We start from the raw sequence: 22,602 nt of genomic DNA on the forward strand, positions 1-22,602 counted from the left end.
AATAATAATAATAATAATAATAAATTTTATTTATATACCGCCTTTCCAACAGATCAAGGCGGTTTACAAAAATGCATAGACAATTACATAAACAATTACATAACAAATACACAACTAAAAATCCATCCCCTTACCTTAACTAAATACAGTTAAATTATTAACCACACGGCTAGCAAAGCAGGCACTACAGATTCTAAACCTAGAACTTGGATATATTACATGTAGATTTAATCATATTGATGGATCTAAACTAATTAAAACAAAACAGGCTGCCTGTGGATCGCATATTACTATAGTTCATAAAAAAACTACATGTGAGCTGAAGTGTTATTGGAGTAATACCTGCATTATGCTGTGTTAGCAAACATTACATAAAAATGCATTACTAAAAGAGTGTGGCTGTATTTCAAACATTATTTCTGCAGTGTACCTAATTATATATGTAATTTTGGTTTTTCTAATGCTAGGTTTACAGTAGAACTAAACTGAGAGTGCAAAGTAAACATGGAACACCTCACTGTGTGTTAAAGTGTTCAAAAGATTACATGTGTTTCAGAAAGCCTTTACAAACAATGTTTCTTGAATGATAAAAGTCAATGCTTCTATAAGAATCCTTCAGCTCTTCAGTTTGTCTCACAGAGAATAGCTTTTTATTGATTCATTTCTAGGTCACTAAACTTTTGTTTATTCAAAAGATCTAAAGTGCACTCACATATGAGGCTTTTCTGATAGCACTCATTGTTCCCAGCCTCAATAGTTATGTTTCTAATGAAACCCTGCACAGCCTGGATCCCTCCCCACTCAAATTGTTTCTTACAGGTATTTTGGCACAATAGAAACTGACTCTTCTTGTATTTTTCCTACACATAATTTAAGGGAAAAAATGTATGGTGAATATTTCCTTATCATTCAGATAATATAGCTATGGAAAAACCAAGTTTCAGGTAAATATAATGTGCAAATTGAGCAAGAGCACAAAGTTATTGAGCAAATACATCCCAGCATACATCATGCATAAAGATATTTGCCCTGCATCTCCATGATTTAAGGGTGTTTTTAACCATCACCACATATACATTCAGTAACATCACCTCATTTTAAGTCCCATGGATATGGAAAAGCACATTTCAGGATGTTTTTAGAATAGTGATGAACATCCTGCTGGAAAGCAGCAGCATAAATGGAACAACTGGATAAGCACTGAGAAACAATGCTGGCAAAAAATTATTCAGGCTTTGCCTGAACTTACCCCTGGGATGCAAGTATATGACAGAGCAGACAACACAAAGAAAAGCTGGTTCAAGTGTGTGATAGGGAAGGTAAATGTCCTGGGTACCCATAGGAGGGAGGCCATGTTCTGTCAGAAGCACAGGTGGTGGTGGTGGTGGTGAGGGGGATGATCCAGGATATAGCTTATGTTATCATCAGTCAAGTGGTGTCTTTTGAGGATGCCCTCAAAAGGGTTCTTTCCTCTGAGGAGGTACTGTACTCTGTATGCTTTGATGGAGATATCCTGCATGGCAGGGGGTTGGACAGGATGGGCCTTGTGGTTTCTTCGAACTCTATTATTCTATGATTCTAATCTGTATGTAGGATAAGAGGCTATTGTTAGAACAGAATATGGAGAAAAAGAATGGTTCCCAACTGGCAAAGGAGTCAAGGCAAGGCTGCATTCTATCACCTTATTTGCTCAACTTGCATGCAGACAATATTCTAAGAAGAGCAGGTTTAGACTCAGAAGGAGGAGTGAAGATTGGAGGAAGATTGGAGGAAGGTATGTGGATGAAACCATATTACAGATCTGGAACAATGTTTAAGGAAGGTCAAAGAAGAAAGTGCGAAAGCAGGCTTAATGCTGAATATAAAGAAAACAAAAATAACATCCATGAAGGATCTAATAAATACAACCTAGACAATGAGGAAATGGAAATAGTGAAAGATTTCCCATACCTTGGATCAAACATTGAGTAGAAGGGAGACTGTAGTCAAGAAATCAGAAGGAGACTAGGAATGGGAATGCCAGCTATGAAAGAACGAGACAGGATCCTAAAATGCATAGATATTCAACTGAAAACTAAAGATAGAATAGTCCAATCCATTGTTTTCCCATCACTATGTACCAATGTGAGAGCTGACAGAGAAGAAAGTATGCAAGAGGAAAATAAACTCTTTTGAATTGTGGTGCTGGAGAAGAGTGCTGTGTCCAGAGGAGGGTGACCAAAATGGTGAAGGGTCTGGAAACCATGCCTTATGAGAAGCAACTTAGGGAGTTGAGTATGGAGAAGAGATGGTTATGAAGTGATATATAGCCCTGTGTAAGTACTTGAAGGGGTGTCATATTGAGGATGGAGCAAGCTTGCTTTCTGCTGCTCCAGACACAGAACAATGAATGCAAACTATAGGAAGAGATTCCACCTGAACATTAGGAGGAACTTCCTGACACTAAGAGCTGTTTGACAGTGGAACACACTGCCTTAGGGAGTGGTTCAGTCTCCTTCCTTGGCAGTTTTTAAACAGAGACCGAATAGCCATTTGTCAGGAGTATTTTGATTATGAGTTCCTGCATGGCGGGGGGTTGGACTGGATGGCCCTTGTGGTCTCTTTCAATTCTATGATTCTATTCTGATACCATGGACAGCCAAAAAGACAAAGAAATAGGTTCTTGAGCAGATAAAGCCATAAATTTCCCTGGAAGCGGCAATGACCAAATTAAGCCTCAAGTCTAATACTTTGGTGACATCATGAGAAAGCATGAGTCACCAGAAAAGACAATAATGGGCAGTGGGAAGGTGGGCAGTAGAAAGAGAGAGAAGCCCGCATGCCTCAATCAGGGAGGTCTTGGGCATGAATCTACAAGACGTAAGGAAAGCAATGGAGGATAGAGGGGCCTGGAGTGGTCTCATCCACTCGGTCTCCATGAGTCAGGGACGATTAGAGGGCAATTAGCAACAACAACAAGGCGGGAGGAGACACTGAAAGACATTCGTTTTTATTAATTGATTTCTCTTTTGACTCTGTAGTCCAAAGAGAGATGGTGATTCAGAATACAATGCTACAGCTAGTGGAGCTGGCCAAGGTGTACCAGGAGGTTGTTCCTGCATATGAATGATGTGGGAAGGGAATAGCATTGCTGCTTTCTAGATTTTTGTGGGTGTGATGAGCCCTGAAATGTTGCACAAATACATAGGTTGGTATGCACCAACAACTTTGTTGAACCCTTAAAGAACACAGGGAGTTCTCACAGAGGATTTTCCAGCCAACTGTATCACCTTTAGAGACAAAGAAAGACGGATGCAAGACAAGCCTGCAATCCTTAGGCAAACTGAGGTAATGGCAGGGCACACCCAGGACCTAAAGCTGACAACTGTTTTCCACTCCACACAAGATACTCTCCCTGTTGAACTTCTTTCAAACACTGTAGTCCCCCCTTTCAGGCAAAAACTTGTATGGATGACTCTCAGCTATGGAAAGACAAGAGTGTTGTCACAATGCTTCTCAGGAAGAAACAAGAAGCCTGTATACTGTATGTAAATATGCAAAATGGAAAAGAGTAGGAGACATTTTTATGAGTTTGTTATTTATCAAATGCCTATGGAATAAAAACACACTGCTGAAACAGATATTTGAAACAGATGGAGGCAGTGCCTGCTCTGTATCCTTTACTATAAGAAATAGATGTAAGTGCTCCTAGTCAATCAAAAGACTAATCAGGGAACAGGAATTCAGTCTATGCTGGATGGAGTTACATTCTCCCTGAAACTGCAGCTTAAGTGTACTCCTGGACACAGATTTGAGCCTCTATGCCCAGGTTTTGGCAGTGGTTGGAAGCTCATTTGCAAAGTTAATACTAATGCACCAGCTTCATTTGTTACAGTGATGCATGCCCTAATTACATCACATTTGGATTCTTGCTAAAACACTCTAGAAGGAGTTACCATTGGAAATTGCATCAGGTCCAAAATGCTGCTGACAAGATATCCGAAAGACCATTTCATCCAATACAAATCTAATCAAATTTTAATTTAATTTGGGGGGATGGTTTTCTCTTGCTCCTATGACCAGGACTTCCCCAAGAAAGGTTCGTTGCTGGAGAATTCCTGGATCTTCATCGGATAAGCACGATGTGTCTGAAAATCTTCAGTGCGATCAACTTTGCCATGAGTATGCCTTTTACTCCTGGCTTTTTCCCCATCTGATAATCTCCATAATGAATTTAGGATTCCACAGCTGAAACATCTAAAATTACCAATGGTATCAGGTCAATAGGAATTCCTTGAGATAACGAGCACTGAAAATATGGGGAAGGAGAACTACATGTAGTATATTTGTAAAAATGACATTTTGTAGACAGTCTAGACAGGTTGCCCTAGAGCTACTGGAGAATCACTCACAATCCACCCTTATTGGGTTATTAAAGTAAAATAATTCCTATCATTACTCACAGTTCTACAGAAAAATAGGTAAGACCAACGGTGCACATTTCCTCAGTTCTAGAACATCTCACCTAAATTGCTGTAAGTGAAGAGATGACACTGTTTTAATCATCCCCACAATCTAAAATATTTTAATAATGTCCATAGTAGTTATTAAGCTCAAATGAGGTTAGTCTGTGTCACTTGTATTTAATTAGCACATGTCACTAGAAAGTTAGCAAACATATATGTTACAATAGTTGGCACTCTGCCATTCAACAGGAAGGTAAATTTTGACAACTTATATTTTGTGTAATTATATTTAGCAAATCACTGTTTTGTACTTCTCCAGAGATTACCTTTTTCAACTTTTAAAAAGGTGATAAAGTCAATTATGTTGACAAGTGAAAAGTACTCTTTAATAGACAGGTTAAATTGCATACCTAAAACAAAACAAAAAAACAGCTAATTAAAATAGCTGAAATTGCTCCAAGGCTTAGACTGAACAAGAATAGTCCTGCCTATAGTCAACTAAACATTTTAGCTTTTTAAAACATGATCTCAGCTACTGAAAAAACAAACCCTCTTTTGTGAGATAACCTTTTTAACCGTAGTGACCTCCTTAACAAAAGCTCAAAAACTAATTTAAAAGTTATGCAAAAACTTATTAGAATCCAGCTTCATTGTAGAAAATTAAGACAATGCAGACATTTTCTGAAAAATATTAATAAACCTTTATCATATAATTTTATTTTTGGATTGTTAAAACAATTATAATGTGATAAATGTTCCTTAATATTTTTGCAGTAAAAATAACAAAAACATTTTTATCCTTGGTAGTATCAGCTAATTAAGAAATAATACATACAGATTATTTTGGTCTGTAATTTAGCATTCTGAATATATTTAAGATAAACAGTTGCGATGCTTTGAAATTACCTCTGAAGCAACTGTAATTTATAGAAATTTCATATTTATTTTTGTTTTCAGCATTATCGGTATCTCTGAAGATTGCAGACAAACTCATATAATAGCTAAGGATGTCGCTTGTTTCTTTCCAAGAGGAACAGGCATTTTAAATTTACAAGACACAGGCCCCAATCCAGTAGGGCATTGGCACTGCAATGCAACTGTGATGGGATTTCTTTGCTTTTCCCTCCCCAAGTGGCTTAAGAATTGTCCACAATCTACACAGATAATTTCTTAATGCACTGGAGCAGGATTTTGGGGTGCACAGAGGCTGCAGTGGGAGATTGCCTTTACTTTTGCAGGATTCTGTTGTTCTGCCAGCAAAAATCCATGCTATGAAAAGCCATAAGTTTCTCCCCTTCTCTCTCACTGGATCATTTTAGATAGTACATTCCAGGTCCAATAATCCCCTTTCTTTCTTCTTTTTTCTGGTGTCTAATGATTAAAGTCTTCTAGGTTTGTCAAACTAATTTACTGTGACATAACTGAAAACTATGATCTGAGAGTTCCTACAAATCAAGGTTGTATATTCTTGATCCAACACACTCAGATTTATTGGAGAAGGAATGTGATGCCTGAATTGAGTGCCTTTCTTATTCACTTTTAAAAATCTTTAGTTAAAAAGAAAAAAGAAACTGATGGTGATGCCAACAGTGTGATGCCAAAACCCAATCAAAGGCTGAAGACCAATGAAATTCAAATAGTGATTTTAAAAAATACCAACCATGTGATAAACCATTTCACAATTTCATTTTCAAGATAAGATAACAGAAAATAAAGCAAATATTTTGTTTGAATGTTTCATATTCAATTTAGTTTGACCTTAACATACACTTTTAAAAAAATTAACCTTTTTACTGCACTTGATATGTAATGCTGAAATATCCTCCAAGGAGGCTTAGTTTGACAGCTTTAGTTTCATGATACAGAAAGCTTGTCTAGACTAATCTCAAGACAGGATGTTACTATAGTTATCATTACTGATGAGACATTCAATTTAAAAAAAAACACACAAAACACTTTTTTTTTGACACTCAGGTCAAAAATGCTGCTGACTAGGTATCTGAAAGATCATCTCATCCAATACAAATCTAATCAAATTTTAATTTAATGTGGGGGAAGAGTTTTCTCTTGATCCTATGACCGGGACTTCCCCATGAATGGTTTGTTGCTGGAGAATTCCTGGATCTTCATGGGATAAGCATGATAAACACTGAAAATCTTCAGTGCGATTGCACAACTTTTTTAAAAATCACTTTCTAAGATTCAGAGTTCTATATCACGTTATATGTAGAGTGTGTTTGTGTATGTGTGACATCAGGAACTGAATACTAAATGCCTTTACTTCCACCTTTCCAGTTACTATTCCTGGACAGTAGCGTCATGGGGGGGGGGGGGCCTGCAGGGAGTGCAGAGCACACCAGGTAACACCCCAGAAGGGAGGTGATACCTGGTTGTCTCCCCACCCCCTGTGGGTGCTGCTTCAGCCCTCATAGGTGCTGTTCCACCCTTGGCAGGAGCTCCTCACACCTATGCCAATACTCCTCATGCCCACGCGGGCACTCCTTGAGCCTGCATGGGCACCACTTGTGGCTGCGGGGATGTGGCTTTGGCGTGCCCTACCCAACGTCCTTCCAGTCCCAGACTTCAGAAAACCCCACTGGAAGTCCAGGACTGGATGTCCTGCTCATCCCAGAAGTTCCACCCCCACACACTAGGTGTCACCTGGTGCAGGGACACCACTGTTCCTGGACCCTGAAATAGCAATCTTTTTAAAAACAGGGAGGTAAAAATGACCGAACTGATTAGTTAACTCAATGAAGAATGCAGTTAATCTACAAATACACACATACCTTCTCCAGATTAAGTCAAATTATATGTCTTGCATATATGTCCAGCTCAGCAATAACAGACTACCTTCCTATTAGATACTTGCACTGTTTCCCTGCCTTATTTTAGGAAGTGGAGAATTTGTCATCCTTTATTATCAAGAAGCTTCATATTTTCTGTTTCATTCACATTTTTCAGCTTGCTTCATTTGTAATGAAAGACCCTGTGGTAAACAACTGTTTCACACAAACCCATGACAGCCACATTTTGTGAAAAACTGTAAATATTTTCTTAAAGCAGGAAGTATTAGCTCATCCCTCCTAAAATAGTCATATCTAATTCCTTCCATATCTAACGGATATGGATTCCTTCCATATCTAATTCTACTTTTGTTTTTTCTCATATTTACCCTTTCCACATGCCATGTCAACATAGACAAGATTCAACTGTAGTGTTAACTAATATACGTCAACAAAAATGGAAAACACAATGGTGGTGAACAGACTGAAAACTATCAATATACATCCCTATCCATAAAAAAGGAGACACAGAAGACTGCAGCAACTATAAGCCAATTGCATTAATTTGCAAGCAAAATAATGCTCAAAATTCTGCAGCACAGATGCCAACCATATATGGACAGAGAAATCCCAGAGGTGCAAGCAGGTTTAGGAAAGGTAATAATAATAATAATAGGATTTATTTATATGCCGCCCAATCACTGGGAATCCGGGCGGCTTACAACAGAGGGGATAATAGACGGTAGAGGTACTAAGGATCACATCACAAACATCAGATGGCAAATGGAGTATCCTAAGGTATTCGAGAAAAAAATCAGCATGTGCTTTATAGAGTACAGCAAAGCCTTTGACTGTATAGATCACAAAAAATTATGGATGGCTCTCAAAAGACATGGGAGTGCCACTACATTTGATAGTCCTAATGAGAAATCTGTACTTAGGACAAGAGGCTTCGGTTAGATAGAAAATTGGAAAAACAGAATGGTTCCCAATTAGCAAAGGGGTCAGGCAAGGCTGCATTGTATCATCCTATTTGTTCAGTCTGTATGCAGAAAATATCATACAAAGAGCAGGTGTAGACTCAGAACAAGGAGGAGTGAAGACTAAAGGAAAGAACATCAACAATCTATGATACGCATTGATCAATTTACAGATTACAGTCAAGAAATCAGAAAAAGTCTAGGAGTGGGAAGAGCAGCAAAGAAAGAACTAGATAAGATCCTAAAGAGTAAAGATATACAACTGAGCACTAAAGTTGGAATCATCCAAGCCATTGTATTCTCCATCACCAGAGAGGAATGTGAGAGCTGAACAATTAAAAAAGCAGATAAGAAGAAAATCACCTCATTTGAGATGTGGTGCTGGAGAAACAAGCTCAGAATATTATGGTTAGACAAAAAGACAACAAAATTGGTCCTAGAGCAGATCAAGGCAGAAATCTCCCTGGAAGCCAAGATGATCAAGTTGAGGTTGTCATATCTTGGTAACATCATAATAATATATGAGTGTAAGTCTAAGTATAGTGTCTAGATCAAGGGACGTAATAGTGCCATTGTATTCTGCTTTGGTCAGGCCTCACCTGGAATACTGTGTCCAGTTCTGGGCACCACAATTCAAAAAGGATGTTGATAAACTGGAGTGTGTCCAAAGGAGGGCGACTAAAATGGTGAATGGTCTGGAAACCATGCCCTATGAGGAAAGACTCAGGGAGCTGGGGATGTTTAGCCTGGAGAAGAGATAATTAAGAGGTGATATGACAGACCTGTTTAAATATTTGAAGGGATGTCATATTGAGGAGGGAGCAAGCTTGTTTTCTGCTGCTCCAGAGAACAGGAACCGGAACAATGGATGCAAGCTATAAGAAAAGAAATTCCACCTAAATATTAGGAGGAACTGCCTCACAGTAAGGGCTGTTCGACAGTGGAACACTCTCCCTTGGAGTGTGGTGGAGTCTTCTTCCTTGGAAGTCTTTAAACAGAGGCTGGACGGCTATCTGTTGGGGATGCTTTGATTGAGAGTTCCTGCATAGTAGGGGGTTGGACTGGATGGCCCTTGTGTTCTCTTCCAACTCAATGATTCTATGATTCTATGACTTCGTTTTTTTTTTTTGGGGGGGGTAATTTTTTGACTAAAATTTCTAGACTTATACATGAGTATATACAGTATGTCTGCCTCTGTTGCCTCGGCAATGTGGGGGGAGGATCATTTCTGTTTTGATGGGCATGTCACTATTAGTGTATAGTTTTCTTTGCCTATTTTTATTTCCACTCCCACTCCCTGAGTTTAGCATATGGGTAGGGGACATTTCATCAAATCACAATGTTGTTGGATATAAGAAACCAAGAATGCATGTTATTTTAGAGTAGCAATGTTTTTTAGAACATGTTTCAGGAAGTACTATAGTTTGTTTCAATCTTTATAAACTTAACAGTGAAACTTTATTCCAACTCCAATATATGTGAATAGTTCCAGTAAAAATAAACAGTTCCAGTATGAATGAACCATCCTGCAAAATTTGTGATTCAATGGCACTGCCTAGCATTCTGCAATTTTACTGAAAAAATGGTGGAAAGCACATAAATTTCAAACCCATTATAATGAAATCTAACACTGGTTTCATGTAACAGAAAGCACAGTCAAAAGAACAGAGAAAACGACCATTTCCTTTGGAGAGAAGACAACAGGGAAGAAAACACACAAGCATGTAGCTTAATCTCTTAATAAAAGTTACATCTTCATGGAGTAAAAGTTCTTACTATCCCCATGATCTGAGATATCTATTCTAAAATTCTTCCTGTACATCAAAAAGTAGTACTTAATCTGGGCAAGACAGAGGTGCTCCTGGTCTGTCACAAGGCATATCAGAAAACAGGGATTCAGCCTGCGTTAGATGGGGTTACATTCCCCCTGAAGACGCAGGTCTGCAGCTTGGTTATACTCCTGGACTCAGCTTTGAACCTGGAGGCCCAGGTTTCTGCAGTGACCAGGAGTGTTTTTGCTTATCTAAAGCCTGTGTGCCAACTGCACCTATTCCTTAAGTCACCAGATCTGGCCACAGTGGCACACGCCTTAGTTCCATCTCGTTAGTTATGCACTCTGCTTGGATGCCTTCAGAAGAGTGTTTGGATATTAACTACCAAATGTGAGCAAAATTACTATTCTGTGTGATACAACACCGCTTCCATTATCACCTAAGAATTACCAAGAAAAAACTAGTATTATGCTCCTACTGCTCTAAGATTTGAATGGAAATAAAAGATAACGCTACCACTGCTAACAAATGTAGTGTAATATATACTTCATACTAACCTATAAGAAGAACTGTTCCAACTGCCATACCTCCACCTAGGGGGAAAAAAAAGAGAATTAGAACACATTCCGATGTTTTCAACATTAGTAATATCAAGGAAAGGTGATACAAGTAGAGAAAAATATAATGTGAAAAACATTTTAATTACTTTTATAATACTTCTTACATTTCATTATTAAATAATTACATATTGCATATAATTATATATCATACACTACAATTACTTTCACAATATAATGAAAAGATTCTGCAGAGCTCTCTATAACTAAACTAATTACTTTAATGGTGTCATAGCCAATGTTCCCTTGTTTTTGTCAGAATATACTACACATGTATAACAATGCTTCCTTAATTTAGCAACAGTCAGAAACTCTTGGTACAATTAAATCAACAGCTTAGATATTTATCAAGGTCCAAATACTATATATTGTCAAGTAAAACAGAGTTGCATCCACACTACAGAAATAATGCCATTTGACAGTACTTTAACTGCCATGGCTCAATGCAAGTGAATTCTGGTATTTGTAGTTTTGTGAGATATTTAGCCTTCTCTGTCAGAAATCTCTGGTGCCACAACAAACTACAAACCCCAGGATTCCACAGAATGGAACCTTGACAGTTAAAGAAATGTCAAAATGCATTATTTCTGCAGTGTGGATGCAGCCCAGGTGAGTACGATACAGATTAAAGTGTTCTGTACTAGTTCAGGGGAACTATTCTCCACCTTTTACTAGTGCAGCTCAACTGTGGTGTAAAGAAATGCCTAGCAAAACTCACCTAACTATACCTGTGTGAAGCCTAATCACACAGTGACATAGAATCAGATGAATCAGAAGTGCAAAGCTCTAGCTTAATCAACTTCGGCAGAACTGTCTTATCTTTACCTACCATCTCTTTAAGTCATCCACAATTCTTTTTGCATCAACCCTATATAAGGATAAGTCAATACTATACAATCTGCTAAGGTCCAGAAGAAACTGTTTTAAATGCTGCTATATACTATAATTTTGTGTTTAACTATGAACTGTATTGAAAGCAGATCTTGGTTAAAATAAAAGTATAATTACACAGAGATTTACATATATTGGAAGCTTTGTTCATTAGAAACCTGAATAAATTAATGTATCAGGGAACATGTACTAGCACTGGTTTCTCAATCTGCTTCCATCATGCATGAAACATGAAAGGGAACAATACAAGGATGCATCCACACTGCAGGAGTAACCCAGTTTTATACCACTTTAACTGCCATGGTCCAACACTGTGGAATTCTGGGATTTGTAGTTTTGGGGGGCAGCACAGCTCTCTGACAAAAAAGGCTGAATGTCTCACAAAACTACAAGTCCCAGAATTCCATCACATTGAGCCATGAAAGTTAAAGTGGTATCAGACTTGATTATTTCTGCAGTGTGGATGCAGCCTAAGAGGAGAGCCTCTTCTATGTGAGGAGGCTTTCTATGGAGTTTATTGCACAGCAAAATAAAGCTTCTTATCCCTCATGAATTCAAGCCAAATTCGGGCTGCCCCCTGATGTTATTGCATGGCTTTTGTCCCCAGAACCGCCATGCAGGTACAATCCTCTGCCAATACTGGTCCCTGAACTTGCTTTGGCGGCCATTTTTCAAAGTCAGAAAGCTCCCGACTTTGAAAAATGGCTGCCGAAGGGAGTTCAGGGACCAGTATTGGAGCTGGGCTGTACCCGGATGGCGGTTTTGGGGACAAAAGCTGTTCGATAACACCAGGGGTAGCGCAAATTTGACTTGAATTTGGAAGCGGTAAGAAGTTTTATTTTGCTGTGCGATAAACTTCTATGTTACTGGGAATAGTGGAAAACCAGACTCTCTATGGAGAGACTACTGATCTGCATCCGATAAAGCAATGGAAGGGATGGGACTAGTGTGCACCTGCTCACAAATTTATTTCATTCAAGTTTCAGAATGCTAGACAATGGCTCTTCCAAACAACTGTATCTTTTGTAATGAATTCAGACATGTATCAGTATAAAATATTGCTTCTGACGCATATCCATGGCTTTAAAAACTTAAATTATTTTTACTGATTTTAAAATGTTTTAACTTGTCAGATTAATATGTTTTATACTCATATTGTTTTAAACTGTTAACACTTTTTTTTGTATACCTCATTGATATCCTTGATGTATAGTGGGATATAAATATTTTAATAAATAAAAAAGCTAAGTCGTTTAGCAGGAGGAAGAAAGCACTTTTACTATTTTCATCTTCTCTGCTAGTATCTATAACAGCATTCTACACAGCAAAGCCTATGGGTCACTGGCACATCCCACTCACCCAAACTGTGCTTCTCTATCTCCCACACTCTCACTTTGTGGTAGATGCTCATTCTCAGCTGAGACTTTCTAGCCTGTCCTTGTTTGGTTTAGAGTTGGACTGGCTACTTTGATCTGAACTGTTAAAAGGCGGCTTGGGAGTTTGGAAGTCTTAAAGACCTATGACCTATGAAGTGGGGATGTGGAGAACAAAGGAGCAATTAGCGCAAGATACAAACAACAACACAATTAGGCAGAAGCAGCAGTGCACTGCACAAACAGTGGAGGAGAAACTGAACACACAAGTAGGCAACATTGATCTGAATTGAGATTATGTAACACAGAGCCAAGTATACTCTCACTGACAAGAAAAGTAGTTCAAATCAATCAAGCCTGTGGAAATTTGTCTGCCTTAAGATTAAATAAAGAGGTGTTGCTTGGAAGATCCAATGGTCAATTTGATAGAACATTTAAAGCACATTAAAATGCTCCTTTAAAACTTTAAAAAACAATCTTAAACGTTATTTCCAGCTTGACATCAAAAGACAACAGATGCAAAATAGGCAAAGTGTTTTCTGTAGGTAGGTAAAATAATATATTTTAGTAGAAATTTCAGGCTGATGTAGAACTTTCCCACCAAATATTTCTATATCTTGCTCTTATAGAAATGGAATTGGAAACATGGAAATGTGAAAAGTTTCACCTCTTTGAAACACCTCATTACAGCAATATCCATATGTAAATGAAATAATGGTTTGATATACCAAACGTCTGATCTTCAAATGGGCACTAAATGCTTAAAAATACATATACCTGGCAAAGAAGGAAAACACTGAGACATATTTCCTGTTATAATTTTTCTAAGATACTCAGAAATAATAAGTAAGGCTTTTTTCTTCTTTCTTTCTTTCTTTTTGATAGCATACAGAGGTTTCCAAATAAGTTATTACAGAAACCCAGGTCCATAAGTAGCATGAGTATTGAAAAACCGAATAGAAATTATATCAGTAAGTAAAAAGGAAATACACAACCTGGGACTGGTAAAAAGCACAGCAGTGTATCTTTATAACTATAATCTTCAAAGAGAGGCCCAATCATTAGTGGGACAGAATAGTGACAATGGGTAGACTGGTGGCTGATGGAATGTCAGACTATCAGCAAAGAGAATCAAGGTTCAAATCTTTACTGAGCTTTGAACCTTTTAGAGGGATAATGGGCCGATTGGAGATATTAGTGGTATTAAAGGTGTTATTACATAAATCTTTTTTGGAGGAGGGGAGGATAAAATAGTATGCATCTCTGGCGTGGGTGAGGAAGGAATAAAATAAAATAAGGGTGCAATTCTACAGCATTCGGACTGTGTGGAGGACCGCACTAAGTGGTAAAACTCTTGTTCTCTAACAATAAATAAACTTTTTTTTTTATTTTGAGATTATTTTTTACAATGAGATGGGCCCAGCAGTGGGCCAGCATTTATGCCACTGTAGGCCCCTAGCTCCTTTGGAATAGTTGTCTTGCTGAGTTAGGGTCTGGGGGTGTCAATGGCAGCCAAGGATCCTATGTCAATCCTGACATCGATGATAGGCTTCCTCCCATGTCTGGAGTGAAGGCATGAAAAAATAAAATGTCCCTGTAAGTTATGTATGGGCTTCAATGTGCCACCTAGATTTCAAGTTCTCCTCTTCCATGGGTCTTCTCCCCCCTCCCCATGGAGAATTGCCAAATAAACGTTTTTAAGTTAATGTACTGGATGTTGCTACTACACTCTTGCCACTGTGGTAGCATCTGTAAGAATAGGTGGATTCTGCAGAAACAGAATACTGAAATACATAGGTCTTTGGCCCTTTTGAGGTTTTTATCTTTAATGTTTATAAACTGCTTAACGTAAGGAATCTAAGCAGCTGACATACAACCTTCTGATGATTAAGTTCCATCAAATACTATGAACAAAGTGTGGTTTAAGCTGCAGTCATAACTTACTGACCAATGGTGTTTTATTTCTAAGTTAAAAACAACAGGGTCTTCAATGTGATAAACATGAGGGCCCCAAATTTTCTCAGGCAGACATAGTAGATTTCCTCCACTTAATTTGAAGCTAGCTAAAGGATGAAACAGACCGTCCCAAAAGGAAGCTGACTTTTCCAGGCCTTCTGTTCAGCCCATAAGTTTCATCTTCACCAAGCTCCTTTGAAAGTGTTCATTATTAAGCAGGACACACAGTTTTACAGGAAAGGAACCATGTACTCTCAGCCAATTCCCTGGTTTATCACACGTGCCCAACCTCCAACACAACTTGCAATTTGATTTTAAGTTGTGAAGCAAAGAAATTGAATTGAATTGGGCCATAGCTTGCAGGATGAATGGGTGGTGCTGCAGTAATCATAGGGATGTCAATGAAGGTGGATGTGGAATGGGCCTACTCAGTCCAAGTGCAGTTTATTGGGGGTATCATTCATTTTAATTCAATGTCATGCAAAAGCACAGAGAGTCCATCCACTACGACAGTGGGAAATTGCTATGTCTTCACCAACGCTTCCTTTTGCGAAGCATTGTTTGCCATTATTGCGTGCCTTCAAGTCATTTCCGACTTGTGGTGACCCTAAGGCAAACCTATCATGGGGTTTTCTTGGGCTGAGAGATGGAAAAATCTTCTGATAGAATGAACCCCCCCCCCCCCCATGGAAGTGGTATATCATTTAAAGAAAAATGGTCTCCCTTTTGGCTTTTGTAAATTCCATTGCATATTTAAGTCTCTTATCAGGAGACCATGTACATCTCTGGGGGGATGTGTTAGAGGAAAAATAAGCTTGTTTAAACCTTGTGATCTGTTCATAAACTGTTCTTGGGTTGATTTTTTTATGTGTATTTTTATATTTTTTATGCATAAAATAAAAAATTTAAAAAGTAATTCTTTTTGTACTGATGTTACTCATTAATCAAAATTCCTGTATATCACTGAATGTGATGGTAATAGTTGTGACATAAACAACTAGCAAAATTAAAATACCTTTAAATTACAATCTCATACGCACAGCCTAGATGTTTTTACATATACATAGTTTCATATGGCTGAAGTGAAAATTCGGTAAAGCAATGTTTGTTTAAATTTTTTTAAAAAAACTGGGGCCTTTCCTTTCTGCTCCCATTGAGCTTCACCGCACTCAAACCATGTCTTCCATCATTTTAAAGCAGGGGTAGGCAATCTTTTTGAGCCGGGGGCCGGGTTGCTGTCCCTCAGACAACTGGGGGGCTGAAGCCAAAAAATAAATAATTAAATAATTTTTTTAAAAAATTACATATATAAATAAACCAGGACAAATGTAGGACAAAATTTTCAAATGGAAGACACTTTTTTTAAAAAAATGGAGGACACGCGAAAATTTTTTGCTGATTTTTAAAAAAATGTTAATATAAATTCATGTTTCTGAGGCTTCTATAGACAATTGCCCCCCAAAGGCCTCGGCGGCAATCAGCGGCAGGACCGGGCTGGAGCCGGTCCCAAGGCCTCGCCGGGCCGCATCCGGCCCGCGGGCCGCAGGTTGCCTACCCCTGTTTTAAAAGGGATGCAGGCAAATGCCACAGCCCATTTCTGCCAAAAGCAGAGGTTTACAGAGCAATGCTCCCCCCCCCCCCGTTAAGATGTCACCTGGTACAGCCCCTTAGTGATGCCACTGAGATAAAGCAAGATCTCTCCTTGGAAGCCAAGAATACCAAACTGAGGCTGTCATACTCTCATACGCACAGCCTAAATGTATTTACATATTCAGTTGCCCCTCCTTTCTTGCGGACCTGAGGTCCATGGTCTTCAATATTCATAGAGGGGCAACCTCCATAATTTTCAATGGGGCATGCCCCGGCAGCGCATGCCCCACATGCACTCACTGGCCATGCCCCATTCAAGCCTATGGGGCTTGAATATTGGTGAGTCTCTGTTTTTGGGGAGGAGTCCAGAACAGATCCCCCATGAAAATGGAGGGCCAAATGTACATAGTTTCATAGGCCTGAGGTGAAAATCTGGTAAAAGGATATGTTTTTAAAGAAAATTTTGAAATTTTTTTAATTTTTAAAAATAAAATAAAATTTAAATTCTTTTAAAACAAAAACCTGGGGCCTCTCCTTCCTCCTCCCATTAGACTTCACCCCAGTCAGATCATCTCTTCAATATTTAAAAGGATGCAGGCAACTGCCATAGCCCATTTCTGCCCAAGAGCAGATGATCAAGGAACACTGGTTTCCCCTCCTTGCAAGGCAGTGGTTCTTAACCTTCCTAATGCTGCGTCCCTTTAATACAATTCCTCATGTTGTGGTGACCCCCAACCATAAAATTATTTTCATCTCGGTTCCTAAGACCATTGGAAATACGTGTTTTCTGATGGTCTTAGGCGACCCCTGTGAAAGGGTTGTTTGACCCCCCCAAAGGAGTCATGACCCACAGGTTGAGAACCGCTGCCATAAGGTGTCACCTGGTGTGGTCTGCGTCCCCCATAGCGAGGCCTGAACTGATTAAGCCTGAACTCTCCCTGGAAGCCAGGATGACTAAATTGAGGCTGTTGTACTTTGGCTACATCACGAGCAGACATGGATCACTAGAAAAGACGATAATGCTAAGAAAGACAGAAGGCAGTAGAAAGAGGGGGAGACCATATGCCAGATGGATAGGCTCAGTCAGGGAGGCCAGGGGCCTGGATCTACAGGACCTGAACAGAGCAGTGAAGAACAGAGTGCCTTGGAGATGTCTCATCCACAGGGTCACCATGAGTCAGGGTCGACTCAAGAGCGGTTAACAACAGCAACAGCAACATGAAGTCGAGGGCTTTCATGGCCGTGTTCTAGAAGAGTTTATTCCTGACAATGTTAGGAATAAACTGTTCTAGTGCATGTCCACATAGCCAAAAAAATTCACAAAAAATTCATACCAACAGCAACAAACTCTGAGCGTTCTCCTTGGGGTGCCACTTAGTGCGGCCCGCACTCCCTGCGTCTCTCTGGCGATGCCCCTGAGGAGAGGAGCCAGGCATCTGTGGGACCCAACTGCTGTCAGTCCCTGAGGCAACACACTTTTCACATGGGCTGCTCCAGATGTCCTAAACGCAAAGGAGGCCAAGACACCACAAAACGTAAGGCATCCAAGGAGAGTGCGTAGGACATGACAAAGCAAGAAAGCTAAAAATACCCCACTAATCGAAATATACCTTCCCTGCTTCTTAGTGATGCCCATAGATATAACAATATTTTATAAATTTCTATCTGCCCCCTCCAGATAGAAATTTTGTGCATAATAAAATTTTGTACAATGTAAGTAAATCCCACCGTTCCTGCATACGGCATTGTAAATCTGACATAACAATATAATACATAAAATATAAGTTAAATCAGTAAAACAGTTAATTAAAAACAATTAGAGAGGAAACGGGATATCCTGGGGGGTGGTCAGTAGGGAAGAATGGGGAATGTAGGGCATGTCCTGGAAAAGGAGGACGCGTCTGGCCAGCCTGTCCCAGAACCTGTATCTTTAATTATTGTTGTTGTTGTTGTTGTTGTTGTTTTTCTGCTTGTAACCCACCTTGATTCCTTCAGAAAAATATTATATATATATATATATATATATATATAAAAACAGGAGGAGGCTATAAATAAATTATTTTGTGTTGTTGTTGTTGTTTGTATGCCGCCTACTCTGATTAAGCTCAAGGCGGCTTACAGTAAAAACAAACTAATACATATGAAAGCAACTAATGACTAATAAAATCATACATGATAAAACAACGTTTTCAAAATAACAGCTCTCACTAAGCCCCAATCCCGCCCTCCTCCCTTTAAAGCAACAATTACATCGTATATGCATTGCTCTACATATGTCTCTGGTTTGTCTTTTGGCTCCCCGCCCTGCCCCCACAGACGAGGAGGGTCCCGGGCAGCCCACGCCCACAAGGCGTCCCCCGGGTTCCCCCGTCTGCTCTTGCCCACAGCAGAGTCTCCTCACTCAGAGGGAGCCTACTCTGCGTCCCATCATCCCCCGCGGCAGAGGACGACCAGGACGGCGGCGGCAGCGCCTCTCCCTCTCCCTCCGCTGCCCGCCCGCCCCCGGAGGAAAACGTGTCTGGAAGAGGCACCGACCTAGCGCCAAGTCCAGGGAAGGGAGCCCGCTGGAGAGGAGGAGCTGCCCGTGCCGAGGCGAGGGCCGGGTGCCAGGCAGGACGGCCAGGCGGCAGCCCTGTGGCGGCCCTCTCCGCTGGAAACTCGTCCCAGCAGCAGCAGCAGCAGCAGCAGCAGCAGCAGCGGGAGCCCCTTCTTCCCTCGCGGTCGCCAAGGCCGCCATCTTAGTTTTTCCTCGGTTGACAGGGGAGAGCAAGGGGCGGGGCAAAGGGGGGCGTGGCGCTTGGGCTCGCTCGGCCAATGGGCGTGACGCGGGGGTCTCGCTCAGCCAATGGGAAGGGAGCATGTTGGCTTCGGCCCTTTGGGAAGGAGGGAGGGAGCGGAGGCGCTTCCTCTAGTCCCGGCGGTTGTTGCAGATCCCTCTGAGGTGAGTGAATGGAAGGGGCGAGGAGCGCGCGCTCAGGGAAGAGAGGGAAGGGGGCGCGCGTGCGCGTGCGCGAGGGGACGTCCCCGCATTCATCTCTCTCTCTCTGAGTGGGAGTGCAGCCTGAGGGGGCTTTGGCCTCCAGCCCTTGCCATTGAAATGCACGCCTCCCCCCACATTCGCTGGGGTTTAGGGGCACAAGGCCCCCGTGGATACGGGAGAACAGCCGCAGATAACAAAAGCACCATGTTTGGCTCTAGGACCCTCCCAGCGCAGCTCTGTGGCCAACGTCCGACAGACACTGGCCCTGGAACTGCCCTGGAGGGGCTGCGAGGCCCAGAGGAGCGTCCTCTGTGGGGGTCTCTAGTCGGCCTTTGGGTGCAGAGAAGACCTTTCCCTGGCCTTGAGCCTTGGCAGTGAAAGCGGCCTCAAAGTGGACTCTGTCTGGTGTGTTTCGCCCTAAGTGAGTGCCAGCAGCAGCCTCCAACAGTCAGCCCTGGTCTCCTGCCCTTCTGGGCTGTGGCAGCCAGAGTGACCGGGGCGCTTCCTCTTCCAGGACGCCTCCTGTCCAAAAGGAATGTGGAAATGCCCTCCATTTTGAGCATGTCTCAAGAATCAGCTTTTGAGGCTTTTCTTTGGCCATGCCCTGCATTTCCATGGAAGGCCCCTCATTTTGTGGTTAGGACCCATGGGTCACTCTGGGCGCTGGAAGAGCTGTGTTCATTGCACAGAGCAGAGCAGGGACCCTATCAGTCAACTGCCCTTGGAGGACGCTTGGTGGTTGTGTGTCTTTAAGTCCTGGCCCTGAGGTGCCAAGATTGCTTCAGGGGAGGTTTCTCATGGCCTGGATCTGATTATGGTGTTAATTTGTAATTTTGAAATGTTGTTACTGAAGTTTTATTTATGTATTCCAATTTTTACCCTGTATTTTGTATTTGTCATTGCAATTCTTATCTGTACACCGCTATGATCAATGCGGAATAGCGGTTTATAAATAAATATTATTATTATTATTATTATTATTATTATTCTGAGGCTGAGAGAGTGTGACTTGCCCAAGGGCAGCCATGGGTTTCATGGCAGTGCCAGGATTCAAACCCTGTTCTCCAGTGCCCTAGTTCAGTGCTCAAACCACTACACCACACTGGCTTTTGGTAGATATTACCCTATGTTATATTACCGTTTGTTGTTGTTAACCTCGACCCCTGGCAACCCTGTGGATGAGACGTCTCCAAGGCTCCCTGTCCACCACTGCTCTGCTCAGTCCCTCCAAATTCATACCCATGACCTCCTTAACAGAGTCCATCATCTAGCATGCGGCCTTCCTCTCTTTCTACTTCCCTCCACCTTTCCCAGCATCATTGTTTTTTCCTAATGAGTCCTCTCTTCTGATGATATGTCCAAGATATGACAGCCTAAGTTTTGTCATTTTGGCTTCCAGGGAGATTCCTGGCTTGATTTGTTCTAGGGCCCATTTGTTTATCTTTTTGGCCATCCACATAATCCTCAGTGCTCTTCTCCAGCACAACATCTCAAATGAGTTGGTTTGCCTCCTATCATCTTTCTTTACTGTCCATCTCTTGCATCCATATCTACATTTGTACATGGTGATGGAGAATACAGGACTGGAGCATGGCTTTGGTGCGGCTTCTGGACTCTTAGGACGCATGTATCATTTAAACAGCATACCTCCAAAGTGACTTGAAGCAGCTTTATTTTGGCCTGTCTGTATGGGGCCTAAGTTTGTTGCGGAATGTTATCAATTGCAGAATAATGGGCCCGTACAGACAGGCCAAAATAAAGCTGCTTCGGGTCACTTTGGAGGTATGCTGTTTAAATGATGCATGTGTCCTAAGAGGCCAGAAGCTGTGCCAAAGTTGTGTTCCAGTCCTTAGGAGCTTGGCTTTGGCGTGGCTACTGGCCTCTTAGGACTCATGCATCATTTAAACAGCACGCCTCCAAAGTGTCCTGAAGCAGCTTTATTTTGGCCTGTCTGTATGGGCCCTAATAGTTATTATTTTCTATAGTACTTGCCAGAAGAATTCATCCCTCTGACCTTTCCACTTGTGTTGTTGCTAACTACAGTTGTTGACTTGGACTTATGGTGACCCTATGAATTAGAGACCTCCAATTGAATTAGAAGCCTACAAAACACTCTGTTATCAACAGCATTGCTTAGGTCCTGAAAACTCAGGATTGTGGCTGCCTTGATTCAGTCAATCCAGTTGTAATTCATTCTTCCTTTTCTCCTATTTGCTTTCTACTTCTTCAAATATTATTGTCTTTTCTAATGGGTCATATCACTTCATGATATGGCCCAAGTAGGATAGTCTCCATTTGATCATTAGGGATTTCTAGGGAGAGTTCAGACTTAATTTACTCAGGCCCATTTATTTGTCTTTTTGGCAGTTCATGATATCTGTGGAACTCTCCTCTAGTGTTATAACCTGGAATTGAAATGGGGTTCAGAGGCACTGTTGCCATGTGGTGCACAAAAGATACTCAACACTGTGCAGCTGCAAAATATTTTTTTTATTGTGGCACAAAAGTAAACCAAAGCCAACTGGCACTTGTGGATTGCATGTGTATTTAGTCCCTTTCTTGTAACGTGTTTAAAGATGAACTTGGACAACTAGTTCCTCCAGAGGTCATACAAGTAGTTGGATGGAATTCACCAGTGTGCAGTTCCAGTAGAACTGATCTCAGGTTAAATGCATCTGTTTTTGGAAGGCCCCAGAGTTTGGAGGGGGTATGCTTGCAAATAGCATCATGATTAAGGAGGTTTCTGAACAAGTCCAGTATAAATGTGTTCAAAAAAACCTATTTGTTGGCCTGTAACTATATATCCTGAATTATGAATGTTACCTGGAATACCGTTAAAGCTGTTATTACAAAATGGAAAAGGTATAGGCACCATAACTGCAACATGCCTATAGAAGGCTGTCCACCCAGTTCAGTGACTAGGTAAGAAAGGCATTAGAAAACAAACCAAGAGACTAATGATAACTTGTCAATAGAAAATGTATCACCCAGATGCTCCACAAATCTGGGCATTATGAAAAAATGATGAAAAATAAACCATTGGTCGAGCATGCTTTGGTTCCTGGTTTGCCTTGCTGGGCCGTTAAGAGGAGGGCTTGGCGCCCCGGACTTCAGGGTGTGTGGGTTGATCCATTGGCTGCTGAGTTCCCCATCTATTCTCCGGGTGAGCGTCCCCCTGGTGCGCACTTGTCAAAGAGAGTGCGCAAGAGCAT

General features: G+C 41.0%; 2 protein-coding genes across 4 annotated transcripts in view; one reads left to right on the forward strand and one right to left on the reverse strand.

Moving 5' to 3' along the window:
- Positions 1-19,332, reverse strand: part of ELP4 (elongator acetyltransferase complex subunit 4) — a 221,588-nt gene extending 202,256 nt beyond the window's left edge. The window contains exons 1-2 of one of the 3 annotated variants that reach the window (XM_089521298.1): positions 18,946-19,322; positions 10,541-10,576 (exon numbers count right to left, since the gene is read on the reverse strand). In XM_089521298.1, the coding sequence (XP_089377424.1) occupies positions 10,541-10,576; positions 18,946-19,270 (361 nt within the window). In that variant the 5' untranslated portion in view covers positions 19,271-19,322. Of the gene's footprint in view, positions 1-10,540; positions 10,577-18,945 lie in introns of all 3 variants that reach the window. The other 2 variants (XM_089521300.1, XM_089521299.1) reach the window with 2 other exon arrangements.
- LOC149314511 (mitochondrial inner membrane protease subunit 1-like) overlaps positions 19,252-22,602 on the forward strand; it is a 58,767-nt gene continuing 55,416 nt past the window's right edge. The window contains exon 1 of the mRNA XM_089521302.1: positions 19,252-19,351. Within this exon, the coding sequence (XP_089377428.1) occupies positions 19,256-19,351 (96 nt within the window). The 5' untranslated portion in view covers positions 19,252-19,255. The remainder of the gene's footprint in view (positions 19,352-22,602) is intronic.

This window comes from Sceloporus occidentalis, unplaced genomic scaffold (genome assembly GCF_023333645.1).
Source record: "Sceloporus occidentalis isolate IW3139 unplaced genomic scaffold, rSceOcc1.0.p SCAF_4, whole genome shotgun sequence".
Classification (NCBI taxonomy): Eukaryota; Metazoa; Chordata; class Lepidosauria; order Squamata; family Phrynosomatidae; genus Sceloporus; species Sceloporus occidentalis.